The sequence below is a fragment of the Mytilus galloprovincialis genome, chromosome 4, assembly GCF_965363235.1.
Source record: "Mytilus galloprovincialis chromosome 4, xbMytGall1.hap1.1, whole genome shotgun sequence".
In the NCBI taxonomy this organism is placed as follows: domain Eukaryota; kingdom Metazoa; phylum Mollusca; class Bivalvia; order Mytilida; family Mytilidae; genus Mytilus; species Mytilus galloprovincialis.
This window is the reverse complement of record NC_134841.1, coordinates 28,697,106-28,718,926: the sequence shown is the minus strand read 5'-3', so window position 1 is coordinate 28,718,926 and position 21,821 is coordinate 28,697,106. Positions and strand designations below refer to the sequence as shown.

Below are 21,821 nucleotides of genomic sequence, written 5' to 3'. Positions count from 1 at the left end.
GTTCTTTACCTATAAATAAATTAAATAAAATTTTAGAGGATTGCAACACAATTTCATATTACAGTCCTAAGTATGAAATTGTCCAAATTATAATGGCATATTGTTATTCTAAACTGTTTCCAAAAATTGATCGCCCTGAAGATCATAAAAAACATTTTATTAAAATAAAGTATGTCAATAAAGGTTTTGATTTTGTAAATATTGCAGGTATTTTTAACGACCATTCTGTTAAAGACCAAATTCCTGGATATTTTGATAATACTGAACTCCCTCTCATTTGTTATATTTACAAGAAATCTACCCGAAAATATGTGTTTAATTATAGCCAATTGTGTAAAGATGTAAATATCACTGAAAATACACCTATGTCGTGTAATTGCAGTAATTCAGAATACACCTATGGACCAATTTCCCATGTTATAACAGGAGACCTTAACATCGTTCGCGACCGAGAGTTAAAATCATTCCTTAGTAAAGGACCTAAATATCGTCCCCCGTCAACTATTAACTGGAATGAGTGTCGTAATATCATCAACGACTCACTCCGCGCCTACTGTTTGAAATGGGTAAAACGGGAAAAAGCTGACAAAAAATCTTTGGACTCTTTTTTTAATTCAGTAATGAAGATAGTTGATATTCGAATACAACATTTTAAAGAACATTTTACCCTCAACAAAAACTATAAAAACCCTATTTCGCGTATCAAAAATAAACTAACAGAACTAGCCAAGGAATTTGTTTTTGTCCCGGCTGATAAAGCTGCTAATAATATCATTATTGTTTGACGTAAATTTTATATAGAGGTTCTGCAAAAGGAAATCACGAATTCACCAACATTCCAACTGACTTCATTTTCAGAAAACGACATCTGTAACAAACATAAACTTTTAACTACTTCTTTACAAGCAGAACCAAACACAATGAAAGTCCCAACTATGTACTGGCTTCCGAAGCTGCACAAAAAACCTTACAAATATAGATTTATTTCATCTTCCAGCCATTGTTCAACTACTAAATTGTCTGTTTTACTTACTAGTACACTTGGTACAATAAAAAACCTGATAATAAATTGTTCAAATAAGGCCTTTGAAAATAGTGGAATTAATTACTTTTGGAGTGTCAAAAACTCGTTGGAAGTACTTGATAAATTGCATGCATATATTGGTGATTTTGAATCTGTTCAAAGTTTTGATTTTTCTACCCTATATACCACTTTGCCTCATATTCTTATTAAGAAAAAATTCACATCCCTAATTAACTGGGCATTTAAAAAGTCGGAATGCGAGTACATATGTTCAAACTCTTTTAGATCATTTTTTAGTAGCAATAAACAAAAGAACTATGTCAATTGGACATGCTTTGATACTATTTATGCACTTGAATTTTTACTTGATAACATTTTTGTTCGCTTTGGAGATTCCGTATATCGTCAAGTTATTGGAATTCCAATGGGGACTAACTGTGCACCACTTATTGCGGACCTGTTTTTGTATTGTTATGAGTTACAATTTATGACTAAAATTAGCAAAGACCCATCAAAACAACATTTGATACAAAAATTTAACAATACTTTTAGATATTTGGATGATATATTGGCTCTAAATAATGACGACTTCAGTATGTATACTAAAGAAATTTATCCTGTAGAACTTACTTTAAATAAAGCTAATGATAACAATGACCACTGCCCTTTCCTCGATCTTGATATCTATATCATAAACGGGAAGCTTAATACAAAAATTTATCATAAAAGAGATGATTTTTCATTTCCTATTGTTAATTATCCATTTTTAGATGGTGACGTTCCCTTGTCACCATCTTATGGTGTTTATATATCTCAACTTGTACGATTCGCTCGTGTATGTAACAATGTATCAGATTTTAGCGAGAGAAATTTATGTATTACTGAAAAATTATTACACCAGGGTTTTCGATATCACAAACTGGTCAAAACATTTACTAAATTTTATCACCGGTATAAGGAAATAATTCGTAAATATAACTCAACATGCAGACATCTTATACGTTCAGGTATTTCACATCCAAAATTTTATGGAAATATTCTTTATAAAGCACAAAAATGTCAGTATTCTCCTCAGAAACTAACAAAACCTTTAAATAGACTTATCAAAAGGGGATATAGTTACGATACTGTTGTCAGGTCATTAAAGATTGCATATTTTGGCTTTAACATTGATTCACTGATAGGGTCTTTGCATCGGAACTAAACACATTTATTTCTTAAAAAAAACAGTTGTTGGCATGACACGGGTTATGTTCTTCTCATATATTTTATGATAGTATGATACTAAACCCCTAACGGGAGGGATTGTACCTGATATTCATATGATGAAGACATAATCTTTCAATCAGTTTAATTGAGGTCTGGAGCTGGCATGTCAGTTAACTGCTAGTAGTCTGTTGTTATTTATGTATTATTGTCATTTTATTTATTTTCTTTTGTTACATCTTTTGACATCAGACTCGGACTTCTCTTGAACTGAATTTTAATGTGCGTATTGTTATTCTTTTACTTTTCTACATTGGCTAGAGGTATAGGGGGAGGGTTGAGATCTCATAAACATGTTTAACCCCGCCGCAATTTTGCGCCTGTCCCAAGTCAGGAGCCTCTGGCCTTTGTTAGTCTTGTATGATTTTAAATTTTAGTTTCTTGTGTATAATTCGGAGTTTAGTATGACGTCCATTATCACTGTACTATTATGCATATTTTAGGGGCCAGCTGAAGGACACCTACGGGTGCGGGAATTCTCGCTACATTGAAGACCCATTGGTTGCCTTCGGCTGTTGTTTGCTCTATGGTCGGGTGGTTGTCGCTTTGACATATTCACCATTTCCTTTCTCAATTTTATCAATTGACAATACCAACAATGTGGATTTATTTGTAGATTTTGTCTTGTTGATTATTTCTTTCACTGTAATAGTTATAAAACAAAAATAGCCAAATGTTAAAACATTGGTAAAAAAAAACTTTAATAACCAATAAAAAATTGTCTGACAATTTCGGTCTAAATGGAATGTAGGTATTATGACATTTTAAACAGTATATTATTATAATTATGGATTGTCTCTGATTTTTAATACCCTTGATATAAAAAGCTGCAAACAACATATTAACAACAACACTGAAAAGTAACACCTATCTCTAGCTTTGTACGACCTATATTGTAGATACGACAAACATTCATTGCACATTGATTTTTTCAAACAGTAGTATAAAAAAGGCTGCTGCTGCAATTATAAGTATTTAGTTCTTTAATCTTTATTTTCTACTGTCATTTTTCTGTGCCTAACTTCATCTTCTCTAGGATTATCATAAGGTTTAACAGGTTTATCAATATCATGAACAGTTTCTTCATTTTTATCCTTTTTCTCTTCTAATATTACTGTATCATCTTCCTTATTTATAAAACTGTCTGATACTGATTCTTGTGAAAATAATTCTGGTTTAGAAATATTCATTTCTTCTGTAAATACTGTTTGTGTTGATGTTATATGGTCATCTGACAAAGTCATATTTTCTGTGGATAAATCACTTGTCATAGACTTTTGTGAAATAGAGCTGTTACTTTTCAAAGAATTATTAAGATTTCCTGTTGGCTGTTTGTCAATATCAGGTCCAATATTATCCACAAAGCTGGACTGTGTGAGAATTTGTGAAGAGTCAGCAAATACATCAGTTGTTTCTGTTGAACATGGTTTCTCTGTAGATTTTGTTGTTTCTGTTTCCTTTGGTTTGTCTTTAATGAGATCATAAGCTTTACCTAGAACTATTATACTTGTTAGGACTTTAAATGTCATCAAACTGAAAAATAAAATAAAACTTTATGTTTCAACCTATTTTTTAGGTTTGAGTATATCATATAAACAGTGGTTTAAAAAGTGTCAAAGTGGGATTGTCCTATTACCATGAAGATATATTCCCTTCAACTTTAGCATGTATATAAGTCACTCTGGTAAAGGAAAGGCACAACAAACACATTCTAGTAAAGGAAAGGTATTATCATGTAAAGAATACACAGGTATATGGTAAACTGTTAATCTATAAAAACTCATCTCATGATATGAATACTTATTGCACCTCGGATAAATTAGTGATATTGTGATTGGTTTAATACTGTTACGTCGACCGCCTATGGATCTGTATGTGGTCAAGTAGCAATCTTATCTGGGGGTTGAGTGGTTGCAGGTTGGGGAAGGGGAGATATGTCATGATGTATTTTTAGAATCATTTTAATAGACATTCAGATATATTCTTAATGGAACTCTTTTTTGCTATATACGATTGAAGTTAATAATATATAAATCAGCCTGCAATTCTAGACTTACACATATTGAAAGCAGAATTTAATAAATATATGATCCATGTTCAAACCAGTTATTCAAAAGTTATGTATTTCTTTTTTTTATTTATATATTCATTTCAATAAACAAAGTTCCAACCCAAACCAATAATTTAATATTTTTTTATTATTTTATATAATCTTATTGATAAAGAATGACTTTTAGTGTAGAACTGAGTTTATGAATTGGCTAATTTAAAGAAATTTGACGGGTAACACAGGATAACTATGTTGACTATAATACTGCATGGGAAATAACTCTTGTTTGATTGAAGTTTTATAATCTTAATAACATTTTTACCAGACGGAAACCCAGTTGAAATAGAACAAAAGAATTGAAGCTCTTTGTAAGAGAAGGCGATAAATGCTTACTGTTTTGAACTATAGTAACAAAAATTATATAAGTTAATAGAAACAAATAAAACAACAATTTTCTTTTCAATTAACAAGTGTTTTATTTTAAAAACACCATGAGCATAAGTTTTCAATTCATCTATTACATAGTAATGCAGAACAATTAGATATCAAGTCGACGACATGGGTATCTATCAAGTTGGATGTAGAAAATCTCTGATTTAAAAAAAAAATTACCACGGACGGAGAACATATCAATCTATTAGTAATTTTCCTGTCTGCCCTTCCATTATGTGACTCAAGAAAAAATTCCAAAAAATGGGTAACAATTGTATCGAAAAGAGAAAATCGAGTGCACCTTTTCATGATAGGGTGTGTTTGAGGAGTATATTTTGTCTTTAAATCGTACAAAGCAAGAGTATTTTAACTATCATCTCGCTTCAGATTCTATCATTTTTATATATCAAAGCTACAGGTTGACTTTATAACATAAAAAAATCACAGTACAATAAATGAAATATATGGGTCAAGTGAAATACCTATCTAATGAATCACAAAAACAGAGTAGGTGTATTCAAATAGCTAATTTTTTACTAAAAGTACTTGACGACAGTCTTTTAAGTTGAATGATGAAAATGCATATCTACAAAAAAATGTAATTTTTTGTGCGTGATAACCAGTGTTCAACCACTGAAAATATTTTGTCTGCCCTTCCACAAAATATTTAATTAGAATTTTTTTAAATGTTTAAGAATTTTCGAAAATTCCACCTGACTACCGTTCAGACAATAGTTTTAAGTTGAACCAATGCAAACAAGATCATTAACTGATGCTCATTAGCTAGTAGATAAATTTGTCTTTTAAATTACAGCTGACGTATAAGAATTGTAATGGTGCTATGTGGATAAATTTATCTGTTTTCAAGAGCAAAATTGGCAGCACGTCATCCCTACAATGGCTTCCAATTCTACGATTGTGAAAACGAACTGGCGTAATGGGGAGATAATTTTGACGAAGTAGAATCCTGACTGTTTTACCTCTTCAAATGCAGATGAAAATCTTTAATTCATGAAATCCAATTTCTGTATCTTGTGAATTATTTCCTAAGTCATGTTCTTTTTAATTCCTTATTATTAAAATATATGATAATTGAATTCTTACAAAAAAATATATTGTCATAGCACTGTGGATTTGTTATTTTTCATGGGATACCAATATTTGTTGATTTCCAGGGTATGGATGAACCAAAAATTTAAGGTTTCTTTCTGTATTTGCACTGGCTTAATAAGGCAATACCATTAAATCTGGTTAAAACCAATATTGAACTCATGCAAAATGAATTCATATTTAAATAAATTTGCAATGCAACCACAACCATGCAAGATATTCTACATTGGCAAGGCAATTATCTTAAAGTCTCTACTCTTAAAAATGGTTTATTTTTAAATAAAAAGTACATTCTACTCACCATAAATATAGAGCAATTATAATACAGACACCAAGGGAACCTGATATCTTAAATGATCTGGTACATATCCTGACTAGTAGACAGGCTAGTGGTAATGGTGTAAATCCCATCCTCCTGGCCAACAGATCAGAATAATCTATGTACGCCTGTAAAAATAGGTAACAGATCAAAATAATCTATGTAAACCTGAAAAAAATAGTTTAGATTCATCAAAACAACATATTAGAATAATCTATGTAAGCCTGTAAAACTTAGGTAGGCTTGATCAAAACAACATATCAGAATAATCTATGTAAGCCTGTCACCAGATGCTCAGCAGGGCGCAGCTTTAAACCACCGCAGAGGTCCAACCCTGAACAGTTGGGGCAAGTATGGACACAACATTCAAGCTGGATACAGCTCTGAATTTGGATTGTGATTAAATGGTTGACACAGCATAGGTTTCTGACACAGAATGAATGTGGTCTAATGAACTTAAAAATATTTTTTTTTCTTTTGAGCAATTCACTATGCTGTTGAATATTAATCCTCTCAAAAAATATACCGTATTTATTCTGTTTAAAGCCCCCCTTCTAATTAACGCCCCCTACCGAAAATGGTGTGTTCAGAACTTTTGACTTCTAATAAACGCCCCCATTTTGAAGTTAAAAAAATTAATTTAAAACTTACCCATTACAATATTTCAAAGACATTGACCCGGTCACTCAGAAACATGAAACGAAAAATCAATAACGTCCATAGTGGGCCTCATTGGGGTCTAAGCGTGACGTGGGATTGCAGATTTTTTTTAAGCGTAACACGTGAAAATCAAATTATTGTGCCATGAAAACGGGAAATGGAGTCTAGCGGGACACGGGAAATTGCAAAAAAATTGAGAATTGCTTACGTACATAGTGTAAGTGGGAAACGGGAATCTGACAAAACAGCAAGCGGGATCCGGGATCCCCTCCATGTTTTAATCCACTCCGATAATACAACACAGTGTGTACAAGTTCCAAAAATAGATCTGTCAGTTACACAGTACGTTATAAATTTTAACAAATTATTAGATGAGGTCACATTAACGATAAACGCTATTTATAGATTATGGAGACAATAAGAAACACGTGTATGTTACTATATAGTCTGTTTCAACAAAATTCAGGTAAAGGTCAATGAAGTAAGGTACGAAATTCGTTTCTCTAATTGATGCCCCCCTTTCGGAAATTGTCTTCGCCCCTGGGGCGTTTAATAGAATAAATACGGTATAGCATATAACGTTATAAAGGGACATAACTCAAGAACTATAAAAGTGAAGCTGCCAAAAATTGAACATAAACTGAGTTTAAAGGTAATAAGCATCATATACATTTAATTAAATTTAGTTGAGACTAAATTTAGTTAAAGTCATAAGAAACCTCAAATCAAAAAAAATAATGCATATGATTTTTTATAACACAATGGATAGTTTTCATTATAAAACTTATGTACATATACTTTTTTCTGAAGAAAATTCTTTAATTTATTCATATTTAGAAGAAGTTTACTTTATTTTAATTGCTTCCTTCCAGGAAGCAATTCCCCCGACATATTTTCCGTATGCAAAAATGATAAATTCGTGCACAGAAGACTAAGTTTGTGATGTTTGTATGCATTGGTTCAAGAATTGGAAGAACATTATTTTTCACCCACTCGTTTCTTATGACTTTAAGAGAACAGAAACGAAAAAATTCTTCAATTTTTCCACTTGTAGAGGGCATAACCCTAGAATGGTAATCAGAGTGCTTGTAAACACTGAATGGTAAAGATTGCTTCAATTTATCAGTTGGAAGTAAAATGAATATTGCATTGTATATTGTATATAGCATTGATTTAAGTTGATTCAACTACTATTCGGGACAACGAAAGATAACTCCAATTTTTAAAGAAAATTTTATAAAGCATTGGTTTTAGGTGATTCAACAACCATTCTGGACAAAGAAAGATAACTCCAATTTATTGTCTTAAACTACAAAAATGCTTGTTTTTGGCCCCTTTTTGGCCCTTTATCCCTACACTGTTTGCCCCATAACCCTTAAAATATATCCCAACCTTCTACTTATGATATTAAACATTGTGGTACAATTTTAGAACAATTTAAAAAGCTATACACAACTTATTGTCCTGACACTAGATAAATGCTTGTTTTGGGCCCTTTTGGCCCCTAATTCCTTAACCTTAGGGACCATAACCCCCAAAATCAATCCCAAGCTTTCTTTTGTGGTTATAATTATTGTGTCAAAATTTTATTGATTTCTATTTTCTTATACCAACGTTATTATCCGGAAACCATCCGTCTTAGGGCAACGCTGACAACGTGATACCAATATATGACCGCAAAATTTGTTGCGGTCATATAAAAATAAGTACCTAAGCTTGATCACCTTAACCAGTCAGAATAAAAAAATTAAACATAGTATTGAACTGATGAGTTGATTAAAGAAGGACAAGTTGAATGAGACCAAAGAGACAATTATGCATCAAAGTTCAAAAGAAGTGGATGTTAGCCTTATTCAACTAATTTAAACAGCTTGTTGTTATGATGTGCTGTTACATCACGGTCGCAGATTTAGGGGAATGTTGGATGTTGGTAACATGTGCAACCACAACCCTTATTTACTTGTCCGAAGTCATGAGCCTTTAATCAAGGGTGTTTGATTATAGCTGCATATCATATTTGTTTTTTGTTCATGCCTTTAGTTTTCCTTGTTTGAATTGTTTTACATTTGTCCTTATGGGGGCTTTTATATAAAGTTTCTATGCAGAATGAGTTCAGCTCATTAATGAAAGCCGTACATTGACCTATAGTTTGGTTATTTTGGTAATTTTTACATCTTTCAAAATAGCTTATTATTCTAAAATACCAAAAAATTGCGTGCAAGAATTCATTGAATACTTATCATATATGTAAAAACACAAAGAGGATTTCCTAAACACTCTTGTCAATTCCCTCACTGGGTACTCTTATCTCTGTTGTGATAGAGATAGTTCCTGATATGTTAAAGGTTGTTGGTTTTACTTTGTATAAAAATCTTATGCCATATTTGACTGATAACTGAAAATGCAGAAATGGAACAAAAACCATCACATAATAACTATACATAAAAGGTTATACCCTGTTCTGTCTGTTGGCTACAAGGTCTTCTGCTAGTCTTACAGAGAAGGAATGGTACACCTAAAATTATATAAACACTATATCTTAGAGAAAGAATGTTATACCTTAAACTATATCAACATTATCTTACATAGAAACAATGGTACACCTAAAATCATATCAAAACTACATCTTACAAAGAAAGAATAATACACCTTATATTTTATCATTCTTGAGGCTCCATGAATAATGGACAAAAGTTGGTATTTCATTATCAAACTTAATTCATACAATATCTCCTATCTTGTTAACTTACATCAGCTGGTATTTCATTAAACTTGACTATGAAGGCATGTTTAATCCAGTCTACAAATAACTCAGCTATTAATACCATAACTGCGTCTGGAATAATCACCCAAATATGATCTGAAAAACAAAATGTATAAAACTTTCCGGTCATGAAAAAGCAAACCATGAAGATTGAAATTCTAGTTGCTATATACATGTGTCCTATACAATAATAGAATACATGAGGAATGTGTCCATGGGACACAGATGATGCCCCTGCTTGCATATCATATCTAGTTAGAAAGGGACATAACTGAAGACAGTAAAAGTAAACATACCCAAATGATTACTTGATCTGAGTTTTGTGGTAATAAGTATTTTGATAAGTTCTATAACATTTGGTTGAGGCAAACTTAAGTTAGAGAACGGAAACCGAAAATGTTCCCATCTGTAAAGGGCCATAACTCTAAAAGAGTTAAAATAACACCACCAAAATTCATCCTTGATCTGTGTTTTGTGGTAATAAGAATTGTGTATAAGCTTCATATCATTTGGTTAAGGCAAACTAAAGTTAGAGAACAGAAACCAATTTTAGGACATACATACGGACAAACACATGTACGTACATATATATAAACAATGGTTAAACTTAATGCCCCTGCTATTAAGTGTGGGCATAAAAATGAATTGTACGTACATATATATAAACAATGGTTAAACTTAATGCCCCTGCTATTAAGTGTGGGCATAAAAATGAATTGTGATGTCAATGAGTCTAGAGATATATTGTATCCCTTTGATGTTATTAGTAATAAAAGAAGGAAAAAAAGCCTTCTGCTAATTATGTATTTCATTTGTAAATCTCTCTACAGACCATGTGACACATACCTGGATTCCAGGAGAATTCTGTCATATTTCTTATGAAGACTACACTCAGCAGTATAACATATACAAATCTTTCCTTTACATCACTACAGGCTATATGGTAGAGAAATCCTTTATCTATCTTCTTAAACATGTTAGATTTAATTTCTACAAACTAAAAGCAAACAAACATTTAAAGTTGTATCAGTTGAAAAATAAATATCTTCTTTCAATCCATTATGATTCTACTTGAACTGAAATGTTCTATACTTTAATAAAACATTAGACTCAAAACTTTATATAGAATTAATGCCTTGGTTTGTCTTTCCTGCAAAGCTGCAATGGAAGATAGAATTAGGCATTCTTTTCATGTGCTGTTTGTGATTGAATTTGTTTAAGATGAACCACTATTGGTAATTCAGTGAATCATGTATTTCCATAAGATTACTTGTTACCATCCCAAAATCTATGTGTCCATCAAATTTTGCAAAATTACATTTTAAAGTTTTGCCAATTCCTCTTTAACCTTTGAATTATACTTAAAAAAATTACACAGAAACAAGACATATCTCTGTGTCAACAATTAATTTTTAGTTACAACAGAATCAACAAATAAAGACAAGCTGTACTCACATTATTTGACATCATTATTGTTAACAAAGCTTTGTTGTGAGAATTAAATGCTACATTCAATACAGTAGCCTGGAACAAAATCAGTAATGTATGTATAACTGATGATAGGTTAAGAAATGATTTCTAAGAAATGTAGGAAAGACTTCTTTTCTTTTATAAACTTAAAATTAAAAGATTTCTTGCTAAAAGCCAGACTCTTATATCTGACAATACATTTCCACACTAGAACATGCACTTTTTTTGCATTATTTTACCAGTAATTATAATTTAAAAGAAAATTGTCCATGTACCTGACTTTTCTAACAATATAAAATTTGTATTCCATGTATGTTTCATGCAAACAGAAATCATAATTATAATAATAATGACATTTAAATGATTGTGTATCAATAATTTCTCGAAAGGATACTGACATAAATAATAGCCAATATTAGATGTGGTATGACGCCCACATGTTCTCTCTTTCTATCTTTTGGTTCTGTTGCTGTCCAAAATAATGCTTCTAAAATATCTTGGCCAAAACTTGAGAACAGTCTATCAGCCATCTGAAAGTAAAATGAAGATTTTAAAATAAGAAAAAACAAGAATGTGTCCATAGCACACGGATGCCAAACTTGCACTATCGTTTTCTATGTTCATTGGACTGTGAAATTGGGGCCAAAACTCTAATTTGACATTAAAATTAGAAAATTATATCATAGAGAACATGTGTACAAAGTTTCAAGTTGATTGGACTTCAACTTCATCACAAACTACCATGACCAAAAACTTTAACCTGAAGCAGGACAGACGGACGGATGGACAGACAGAGAAATGGACAGACAGACTCACAGACCAGAAAACATTATGCCTATCTCCTATTGTAGGTTGGGCATAAAAAATAGCTTGTTCCTCATTATGGGTTATGAAACCCCAACATCAACCATGAATAACCTTATAATATAGGACACTTAATAGTTATTACAATGGCAATGCAGAATATAATATGGTTTCGAGGGGATCTGAAAGATATTCAATATACAATTACCAGTATTTCACGGTTAACACTTTAAGGTGGAACATCATAAAAGAGTCTATAAACTTACATCCAACATGTTATAGAAGACATACAGTTTGATAACAGGTTGACCTCTAACTAGGTGGTACATCATGGACGTGTCTATATACTTACATCCAACATGTTATAGGAGACATACAGTTTGATAACAGGTTGACCTCTAACTAGGTGGTACATCATGGACGTGTCTATATACTTACATCCAACATGTTATAGAAGACATACAGTTTGATCACAGCTTGACCTCTAACTAGGTGGTACATCATGGACTTGTCTATAAACTTACATCCAACATGCTATAGAAGACATACAGTTTGATAACAGCTTGACCTCTAACAAAGTGGTACATCATGGATGTGTCAATATATTTACATCCAACATGTCATAGAAGACATAGTTTGATAACAGGTTGACCTCTGACTAGGTGGTACATCATGGACGTGTCTATATACTTACATCCAACATGTTATAGAAGACATACAGTTTGATTACAGCTTGACCTCTAACTAGATGGTACATCATGGACGTGTCTATATAGTTGACTATAATACAGCATACTACTAGAATAATGCCCTTCAGAATATCACAAGCTTGGGCTGGCTCTAATATATGTCTGGTCCTAAAAAAAACCACGCAAATTTGAAATGTCTATGTATACAAAGAACAATATTCTGTCATTATATTTTCATTAAGTTTTAAGATTGCTGTCTGTATGTCAATTATCCATATTTCTTTTTTTATCGTGTCCTCGTTTGATTGAATTTGTAAATATCTGACCACTCGACCACCATTACAGCAATTAACTTTTAAATGTGTAAGTGCAGAGGAAATATAAACATTAGTGTTTAAAATCTTTCATCTTTTTATTGTTAAGGCAGCTGTGTTATTCAGTAGGATTATCCAACATAATTTTTAACATATACATAACCAATCACTAGTTGTTTTTTTATGAATCATTTACACTGGTTGTCTCCAGGTCATTCGGAATAACTAACATCATCGAACACTTGGTTTTTACTGTGACATTATAATATAAGCAGTACGACCTATGAAGTTTAGGGGAATGTGCAAGAAATCAAAATTTGTATGTTGGAATGAAGCTGCCAAAGTTTTGTTCTACTGAGATTCTGCGAAAACTATACAAAAATAATTAATAAATGAAAGATCACGCTGATCCTACATGTAACCTTTAGTTAGATATTAGAAGATGTGGTATGAGTGCCAGGAGACAACTCTCCATCCAAGTCACAATTTATAAAAGCAAACCATTATAGGTCAAGGTACAGTCTTCAACACAGAGCCTTGGCTCAAACCGAACAGCATGCTATCAAGGGCCCCAAAAAGTTACCAGTTTAAAACCATTTGCCTACTCGACTATGTCATATGTATGGTAAAGAATGCTGGAACTATCATATGTATATATTAATTACCTTGATGAGAGTAGCCCACATGGATGAGTTAATATCTTGAGGAATGCTACAAGTATTCTGAGAGGTAGGAATGTAAAAATAAATAGGAATGCATCCATTAAGTGCAAATACCCATAAAACAAGAACTGAAAATAGAAATGAAAATAAAAATGAAATATGTATATAAAATCTATAAATATAGTACCAACATAAAATCAAATGTGACTAAAAACAATCAACAAGATTCTAAACATGAGTAAGTAAAATAACGAAAAACGTTTGTAATTATTTCTTATAAGTAACACTTATTATCACATATTTGTTACAAATATGAATACGTCAGGTTTTGCATATGTAATAACCTCAAAATTCCCGAGGCAAAAAAGAGGTTATTGGTTATTGTGCCCTGATTCCAAATGACGTGACGTCATTTCATCCTTAACGACACTTTTGTGATAAAATTTTTCAGATTTTTACCTATTATGTTTCATTAAATTGTTAAAATTGAACTTTTTTCTGCAGAACTTAAATATGTGATAAATAGATTATAACATGTCATTTCCATATTGGCCCTGGTATCATCCCTCAACCCATATCGGCCCTCGGAAAGCCTCGAGGCTGATATGGGAGTCTCTGGATGATACCAGGGCCAATATGGAAAAGGGCATGTTATAATCTATACGTATATCTCATGCATAAACACAGAATATCCCATCACAGATCAAATGTATAATAAAAATGGACACAGCAAACTCATAACAAGCAATTATATTGAAAGATACAATCATTTGAAAATATAAATATATATTCTTTTTTTCCTTTTTTGGTTAATCATCACAAATATCTAAACAAAAGATAATTGAACCAGTCATGCCAGGTATTATTTATATACAGACAATAGTCAGAAAATTTAACATTCAAACTACATGTATGTAAAATATCCTTTTATTTGAAAATAGGAGACAGATGTACTATTATAATAGTACTTATATAAGTAAAACATTTGGAAACTTCTAGTATGTAAACTTCTACAATCAACATGATCAACGCTATTGGTTTATTCAAGCTTAGTTCAGTTATATTTCTGAATTTAAAAATAACAAGTGAAACTGCGAGCTACTGCTCACTGATGATACCCCCGCCGCAAGTGGATAATATTAATAGTTTAAAAATATGCAAGTGTTCGGTAAACAGGAAGTTGTCAAGTGATGAATCTGAAAACGCATCACACGGTATAGCTGAGTTATATAAATCCTGAAACCAAATTTCAGAAATCCTTGTATTGTAGTTCCTGAGAAAAATGTGACAAAAATTTTCAACTTGGCTATCATGTGTAAAATCATACAAGTGTTCGGTAAACAGGAAGTTGTTGAGTGATGAATCTGAAAACGTATCACACGGTATAGCTGACTTATATTAATCCTGAAACCAAATTTCAGAAATCCTTGTATTGTAGTTCCTGAGAAAAATGTGACGAAAATTTTCAACTTGGCTATCATGTGTAAAATCATACAAGTGTTCGGTAAACAGGAAGTTGTCGAGTGATGAATCTGAAAACGCATCACACGGTATAGCTGACTTATATAAATCCTGAAACCAAATTACAGAAATCCTTGTGTTGTAGTTCCTGAGAAAAATGTGACGAAAATTTTCAACTTGGCTATCATGTGTAAAATCATACAAGTGTTCGGTAAACAGGAAGTTGTCAAGTGATGAATCTGAAAATGCATCACACGGTATGGCTGACATATATAAATGTTGATACCAAATTACAGAAAGGGTGGATGTGTAGTTCCTGAGAAAAATGTGACGAAGTTTCGTGGGACGGACTGACTGACGGACTGACGGACTGATGGACGGACAGACTGACGGACGGACTGACAGACAGAGGTAAAACAGTATACCCCCCCTTTTTTAAAGCGGGGGTATAAAAATAACTTACCTTTTCAAGTTCCCTTGGTGTTTTCATAAATGTATACACTCTCTGTCTTCTTTCTGTAAACTTTTCTTGATTACTTTCCAGCAGGTAACCTCTTGTCAACTCAGATTTAAAATATCCAAACACTGACACTCCTAAATAAAGAGCATGGAATATTACATTATTGTTTTAATTTCAATATATGTGAGTATGATCACTTACAAAAAATGGAAAATTTAATATGTTATACAAAAACTTATGTATATAACTGAATTCAATCAGGAGAAAATAATTTTTATTTTTTTCAAGCATGCAAGAGTTTGTTTTAAACCAGAGCAAACAAGACATACATCTGGTCCCAGACTACAATTATTTCGTAGTGCATTTCTTTTAGACAATAAATGAAAATTTAAAAAATCCCACCTGCGCTTTTTCAATAAACTTTTTACAGTCTGTTGTACTACTTTCTGGACAATTTATATCAAAATTATAGAAAACTTCATCAGCTCTAACTCAAAATATGGACACTTTTATGTTAAGGGGGTCTTGAAATCTTTTGAGAGCTTCTGAAGTGCTAATTTTGAACCTTATTCAGTTGGACCAAATCACTTCTTTACTTTAAATTCATGACTCAAATTTTTTGACAGTGTATTTTCACTCCTGTTCAAATATTATTTATTGAGTATTGAATCATTGAATACATTTAAACTGACTTAGTACAAGTATATAAATGTACAAATTGGGTTAAAACCCTTTATTCCAACATTTTAATGTTTCTAAATATTTCCTTTCTGAATTTTTTATAACAGGAAAATGTATTTAATGTAATGTACATATATGAGTCAATGAATGCAGTCTGCAATATCCATATCAGCTTCTTTAGGTCAATATGACTTCAATACTGAAGAATACATTTTGTAGCACATAAATGGTGCTGAATTTATACAAATTCAAATTAATTCAATAACAATTTAAGTGTTTGTTTATACAGATCTACATTTGTAGATTATAGTCAAAATAATAACCGTTCTGTAATCATAGCTTATTATATCCACTGTCATGACTGTTCTCTTAGTACAAATTTGAACAGTAATTTCTAGTAGTTATATGTATTTTTTTTGTAAATTATATAATTTTCAAACCATATTTTCTTGTTTAGTATTTATTTTTTGAATTATTTGTAAAAATTTATTTGTATCTACAGCAGAACTTTGGTAACATGGGGACGAAATACACAATAATGGTAGAAAAATCAAAGTAAAAAAAAAAAAAAAATTGGGGAAAATTCCCAAAATTTTCATTCTTCATGTACTAATGAACTCAAAATCCTTAACTTTTTTTCAGACTTTTTTAAATCCCAGCATCTGCGCAGAAATCTACTTCCTTTTCCTGTCTTGTTCGCATGAGACTTTGAATAATAGATATATTTATCAGTTTAGTAAAATATAAGGAAGGAAATCAATACCAATTCTTTTTTAATAATTGATTGTTACGAAAAAAACGTTACCTGATGACAGCTTTCCTTTGTTTACATTGAATATGACGTCATAACTTAAATAACATCACAACTAAATTCTTAACAACAGAACCAAAATCGGAAATGTTACGGTATTTCCGTTTCTTTTATTAACATGTTTGAATTAAAAAAATTATTCACACAGATTTCGTCTCCATTCACAGGTAATGCCTGCCTCATATTAATTGAAAATTTGACGGATAACTGGATATACCTAAAGAAGTAGAAGTTTATAGAAAGTCATATAATGCTGGCCGTGAAAGTTATGCTAATGAAATTAATAATCAATGACAATTCGCCCCACTGGCAAATCGCCCCACTTTTTCAAAAACTCGTCCCACTTTATAAAAAATCGCCCCACTCTTGTTTACTAACTCGCCCCACTTATGAAAAAGGGTAAAATCCCATTGCAAAAAGGTTGAACAACATACCCCACTTATGAAAAGGGTTGAAATCCCGCTGAAATAAGGTTTGCTGACTAGCCCCACTCGGGACAAATAGATAAACCACAATGAATTTATTAGTGTCAACTCGCCCGCTTATGAAAAAAGATGCAATCCCGTTGTATATCAATGTCCCTGTCCCACTTCAATACCTATGAAATCCTTGGTGAAGTGCTATAACATCAAATTGCTGTTAATTGAAATCCTAAATTGTATGATTATGATACAATTAAAAGGTTTCTTTTCAATTGTTATACAACTAAGCTTACAAGTATAAAGTTATTCTCCAATGAATGATACGAAAATGTATTTGCAATTATATTTTAAGAATGTTAAACATCATCATGATCATTCAACTTAAAAAATAATGGTTTAATAAATTTCGTTTCATTTGGTGTTCTTTGTAAGTTAGTGTTCATTTAATTGGGGCAGAGACATATAAATACATACATGTCTCTGAGTGGGGCTTGATGGAAGACCAGAAAATTATATATTGAAGTAGATTTTACCTTTTTTCAATAAGTGGGGCGAGTTGACCGGGGAAGGATTTAACCCTCTTCACAAGTGAGGCTATTTTTTAAAAAGTGGGGCGAGTTGACCGGGGAAGGATTTAACCCTCTTCACAAGTGAGGCTATTTTTTAAAAAGTGGGGCGAGTTGACCGGGGAAGGATTTAACCCTCTTCACAAGTGAGGCTATTTTTTAAAAAGTGGGGCGAGTTGACCGGGGAAGGATTTAACCCTCTTCACAAGTGAGGCTATTTTTTAAAAAGTGGGGCGAGTTGGTAAACCTGTTTGGGGCGATTTTTTTAATAGTGGGGCGAGTTGGTGAAAAAGTGGGGCAATTTGGTGTGGGGTGTTTTGCCAGTGGGGCGATTTGTCCTGCTTCCGAAATTAACAAGATTATCATAGAAACGAAATTATAAGACTAGGGGGGTATATATAAGTGCATAGTCCATATGGTACATGTATATAAAGGCATTCATAGAGATTTTCTAGTATACAATATGGTACGAAATAATCATGGTAAAAAATAGATATGGTATAAAATGTTAAAGATTCTCAATCAATTACACATCCTTCATTTCAATACGGATGCCCTTCCATAGTGTTTTACTGCCAAACGGGAGAAGTGACAAATATTTTTCCAACAGTTCAACATCATAGGACAAACCGGGAGGTCTAAAAATATAATCAAAAATATATAGGGAAAACCGTCATTACGAGGTGTCTCCTGATTCGAAGTTTTATTCATCTTCAGTCTTTGATTTTGCTGCCAGTCGGACACTCTTAAAGGTACTGAGAGAAATCAAACAAATGCGATATGTAGCAAGGCATTTTTAGTTTCATTTCGTCTGTAAACAAATCTGAGTCTTTCCGATGCTTCCAATTAAGGTCTATCTTGACGTTACTTCAAGTGCCTTTGCGACTAAGATCAAATTTACACTTTAATTGTCTCCAATACCGAAGAGTTGTCAATGACGTGTGCCGATTCTTGACAGCAGAAACACTTATGGCAGATAGAGGAAATAAAGACTCTACACCTCCACCGCTTCTACTAATGCCTGCTGGAGGGGGTTTAACCCTTAATCCTCCTGATAATCAGAATCTTCTGATGCCTGTCGTTCAAAGTGAACCTTCACTGCTAGATTCAGGTTCTGATTTATTTATCTTTGTGATGTCTTTAAATTTTAGTTAAATCATGATATGAAAGTAAAGTATATTGACTGTAAAATACTCAAAAATGATTGTGGCATTATGTTGTATTTGTGGAGGAAAACATGTTGATAAGATATTTGTATTTTTATAGATATCGAATAAAAAAAATCATAAATAAATTGAAAATCATAAAATTAATGATAAATAATAGACTTTTCAGCAAACCATATGGACATATATAGATACCATAATGTGACTCTGCATTTTTTTTTATCTGCTAATGTTAGGATTCAACTTCATTACTTCCATTGGAGCTGCATTTAATTCCACATTTGAACAAAATATGTTTACTATTTCAATTCTGTCAATACAATTAATTTTACAGTGAAGTACATGAATATGTTCCGGACCATATGAGTATTTAGACCATACGCGTATGGTCATGATCATATGGGTATATACTCATATGGTCCGACCATACGCGTATGGTCGGGGTAATTAACACTCTGTTACAGTTTACTTTTAATACTTCTAAACTCTTCATATGGTATGACCGTTCATTCAAAAGATGCTATCATATAGGTAATTTTATCGTTATATTATAATAAAAAGATAAGCTAAATAAAAATAAGAAGTTTCACATTGTTAATTTTACTTAATTGTCAAATTTAAAGTAAACACATTTTATACCGATGGTCATAACCGATTTGTTATTACGAGTAAATGGCAATATGTCGACTAAAAAATTAAATTCCAAAAAGTTCTTAATGAACTGTTACATAAGAAGTCACTGGAAAGTAGCATACTATTAGTTTATTTAAGTTGTGTTGTGAAGATGGTGTATTGCAGTCAACCATTTTACGATATTTGAGATCTAGAGCTTCTTAAAAACACTGTAGACATCAGAATTGCCAAAGACCTCGGTATCACTGTACGCAGCTGCAAAAAAGGCTTGTTTTTCACTCGCAAACAAAATGTGTAAATGAAAAAGATCGTGCACAAAACTTGCAAATGCAAAAAAGCTATGATACTGTGTGGAAGTGAATGTCATCCAAGCCTACATGCACTAATGTAACTAGCGATGAAAACTAACTATGGCATCAATATTAAATTTTTACGTAGTTTTTTTTATTATAAAATTAAAAAATTGTCATGTTTTAAACCATCACTGTTTTTTTTAGATAAAGTTCTTGTATTATTGAAACGTTTATAATGTAATTTGGAAAAATAAATATACCTATATGGTCCAAATACTCATATGGTCCGGCCCGTTAATAACCAAACGAGTATTATACTCATATGGTCCGACCATACGCATACGGTCGGACCATACGTGTATGGTCGGACCATATGAGTATACGCATATGGTCATGACCATACGCGTATGGTCCAAATACTCATATGGTCCGGAACATATCCATAATAGAGCAATGTTTCAGATTTCAAGAAATATTGCATATGCATTTAGAACTTGTTGATAATGTTGCATTTAATATATTCAAGAGATGATATTTGTAAAGAATTTGTGAATAAGATTTGCAAATGTTTAGAATGATATTCAATGTTTAAAAATTAAAGGTCAAAATGATATCAGTGGCTCATACTGTGTATAAGCAGGGAAAATTTAGTTTTCATATCTTACTCGAATGATGTAGAAACCTATATGTATTGTTGATATGGCTAAAGAAAATAGAATTATGGGTATACAGATTTTTTTTTACTCTGAATCAATATTTTTAATGGGGTGTTAAACAAGTTAAAGTTTTAGACATCAATAACTCTGCAAACATTCTTAAAATTTTTGAAGCTTTGGCATTTTATTTTTAAGAAATACTGTTTCAAGCATAAAATTGAATATACATGACATAAAGAAGGCAAATATTTTTACCCATGTACATGTACATCTCCCTGTCTTTCATCTTTCAATTAGTTTCTATTCTCAAATTTTATTTTGCTGTTACCAAATGTTATGAACACAATGCTTATTACCACCAAACACCAATCATGTTAGAAATTTTGGTGGCATCAATTCACTGTTTTGGGGTTTATATCCAATATAAATGATTTAACAAAAAATGTTGAATATGCAGTCACCACATTCTACAATATAACTTTACTTTGCCTCAACCAATTGTTATGAAACTTATATACATTTCTTGTTAACACCAAACATGAATCAAGTTCAAGTTTTTGCACTCTAAATTTAACACTCAAATTTGAAAAAAATCAAATGTTCTCATTTGTGCTCTCTATCACTTTTACTGTTCTTGAGTTATACCACTTTAAAATTTGATATTTCGTTTTGTCTGCATTCTAACTGTTGTATGTACCGACCAACAAACAAATTTTTTAATTTTCTGGTTAGAACTGGTCAAGAAAAACTAACCCTTGACGATATTTAAACTATATGTCATTGTCCAATATTCAGTTTGTCATGATACCAATATGCCATGACTCTGTCTTAAATATTTATTAATCAATCAGTCAATTTTCAGTTATCTGAGGATTTTGAAATACACATTATAACATTTTCCTAATTTATTGGTCTTTTTTAAAAGTTTTTTAATGTTAATAATTGCTCAAATAATATACATTTGTATTACATTTTCACCTTTTTATTGACTATTTTAGGAACAACTTCACAAGATGAGTCAAACACAGATGACCAAGGTTCTTGAATGTCTTTGCTTATTTCACATTGCTATAATGTCCTGATATTTACAAATGTATACTTTATTTTC

The 21,821-nt window shown here is 31.8% G+C and overlaps 2 protein-coding genes across 3 annotated transcripts in view; one reads left to right on the top strand and one right to left on the bottom strand.

The window, feature by feature from the left end:
- Nucleotides 1–3,151: 3,151 nt before the first annotated feature.
- LOC143071785 (transmembrane anterior posterior transformation protein 1 homolog) lies at nucleotides 3,152–18,794 on the bottom strand. The gene is made up of 11 exons (XM_076246363.1): nucleotides 18,646–18,794; nucleotides 15,489–15,619; nucleotides 13,568–13,692; nucleotides 12,594–12,756; nucleotides 11,490–11,625; nucleotides 11,081–11,178; nucleotides 10,472–10,622; nucleotides 9,612–9,721; nucleotides 9,317–9,376; nucleotides 6,184–6,329; nucleotides 3,152–3,823 (listed from the first exon to the last, which is right to left on the bottom strand). The coding sequence occupies exons 1-11, from the start codon at nucleotides 18,674–18,676 to the stop codon at nucleotides 3,274–3,276; spliced, it is 1,701 nt and encodes a 566-aa protein (XP_076102478.1). The 5' UTR covers nucleotides 18,677–18,794; the 3' UTR covers nucleotides 3,152–3,273.
- Nucleotides 18,795–18,870: 76 nt separating this feature from the next.
- The window catches only part of LOC143071791 (triacylglycerol hydrolase DDHD2-like), a 30,319-nt gene continuing 27,368 nt past the window's right edge, over nucleotides 18,871–21,821 (top strand). Inside the window, exons 1-2 of one of the 2 annotated variants that reach the window (XM_076246370.1) lie at nucleotides 18,882–19,076; nucleotides 21,712–21,750. In XM_076246370.1, coding sequence (XP_076102485.1) covers nucleotides 18,935–19,076; nucleotides 21,712–21,750 — 181 coding nt within the window. In that variant the 5' untranslated portion in view covers nucleotides 18,882–18,934. Of the gene's footprint in view, nucleotides 19,077–21,711; nucleotides 21,751–21,821 lie in introns of both variants that reach the window. The other variant, XM_076246371.1, reaches the window with a different exon arrangement.

Excerpts from the sequence above, each read along its gene's own strand:
- LOC143071785 (XM_076246363.1), bottom strand. The coding sequence starts at position 18,676 with ATGAATAAAACTTCGAATCAGGAGACACCTC. Across the intron at positions 13,693-15,488 it reads CACCAAGGGAACTTGAAAAG|TTCTTGTTTTATGGGTATTT; the intron begins GTAAGTTATTTT and ends TTCTATTTTCAG. Across the intron at positions 6,330-9,316 it reads TAGCCAACAGACAGAACAGG|GCGTACATAGATTATTCTGA; the intron begins GTATAACCTTTT and ends CTATTTTTACAG.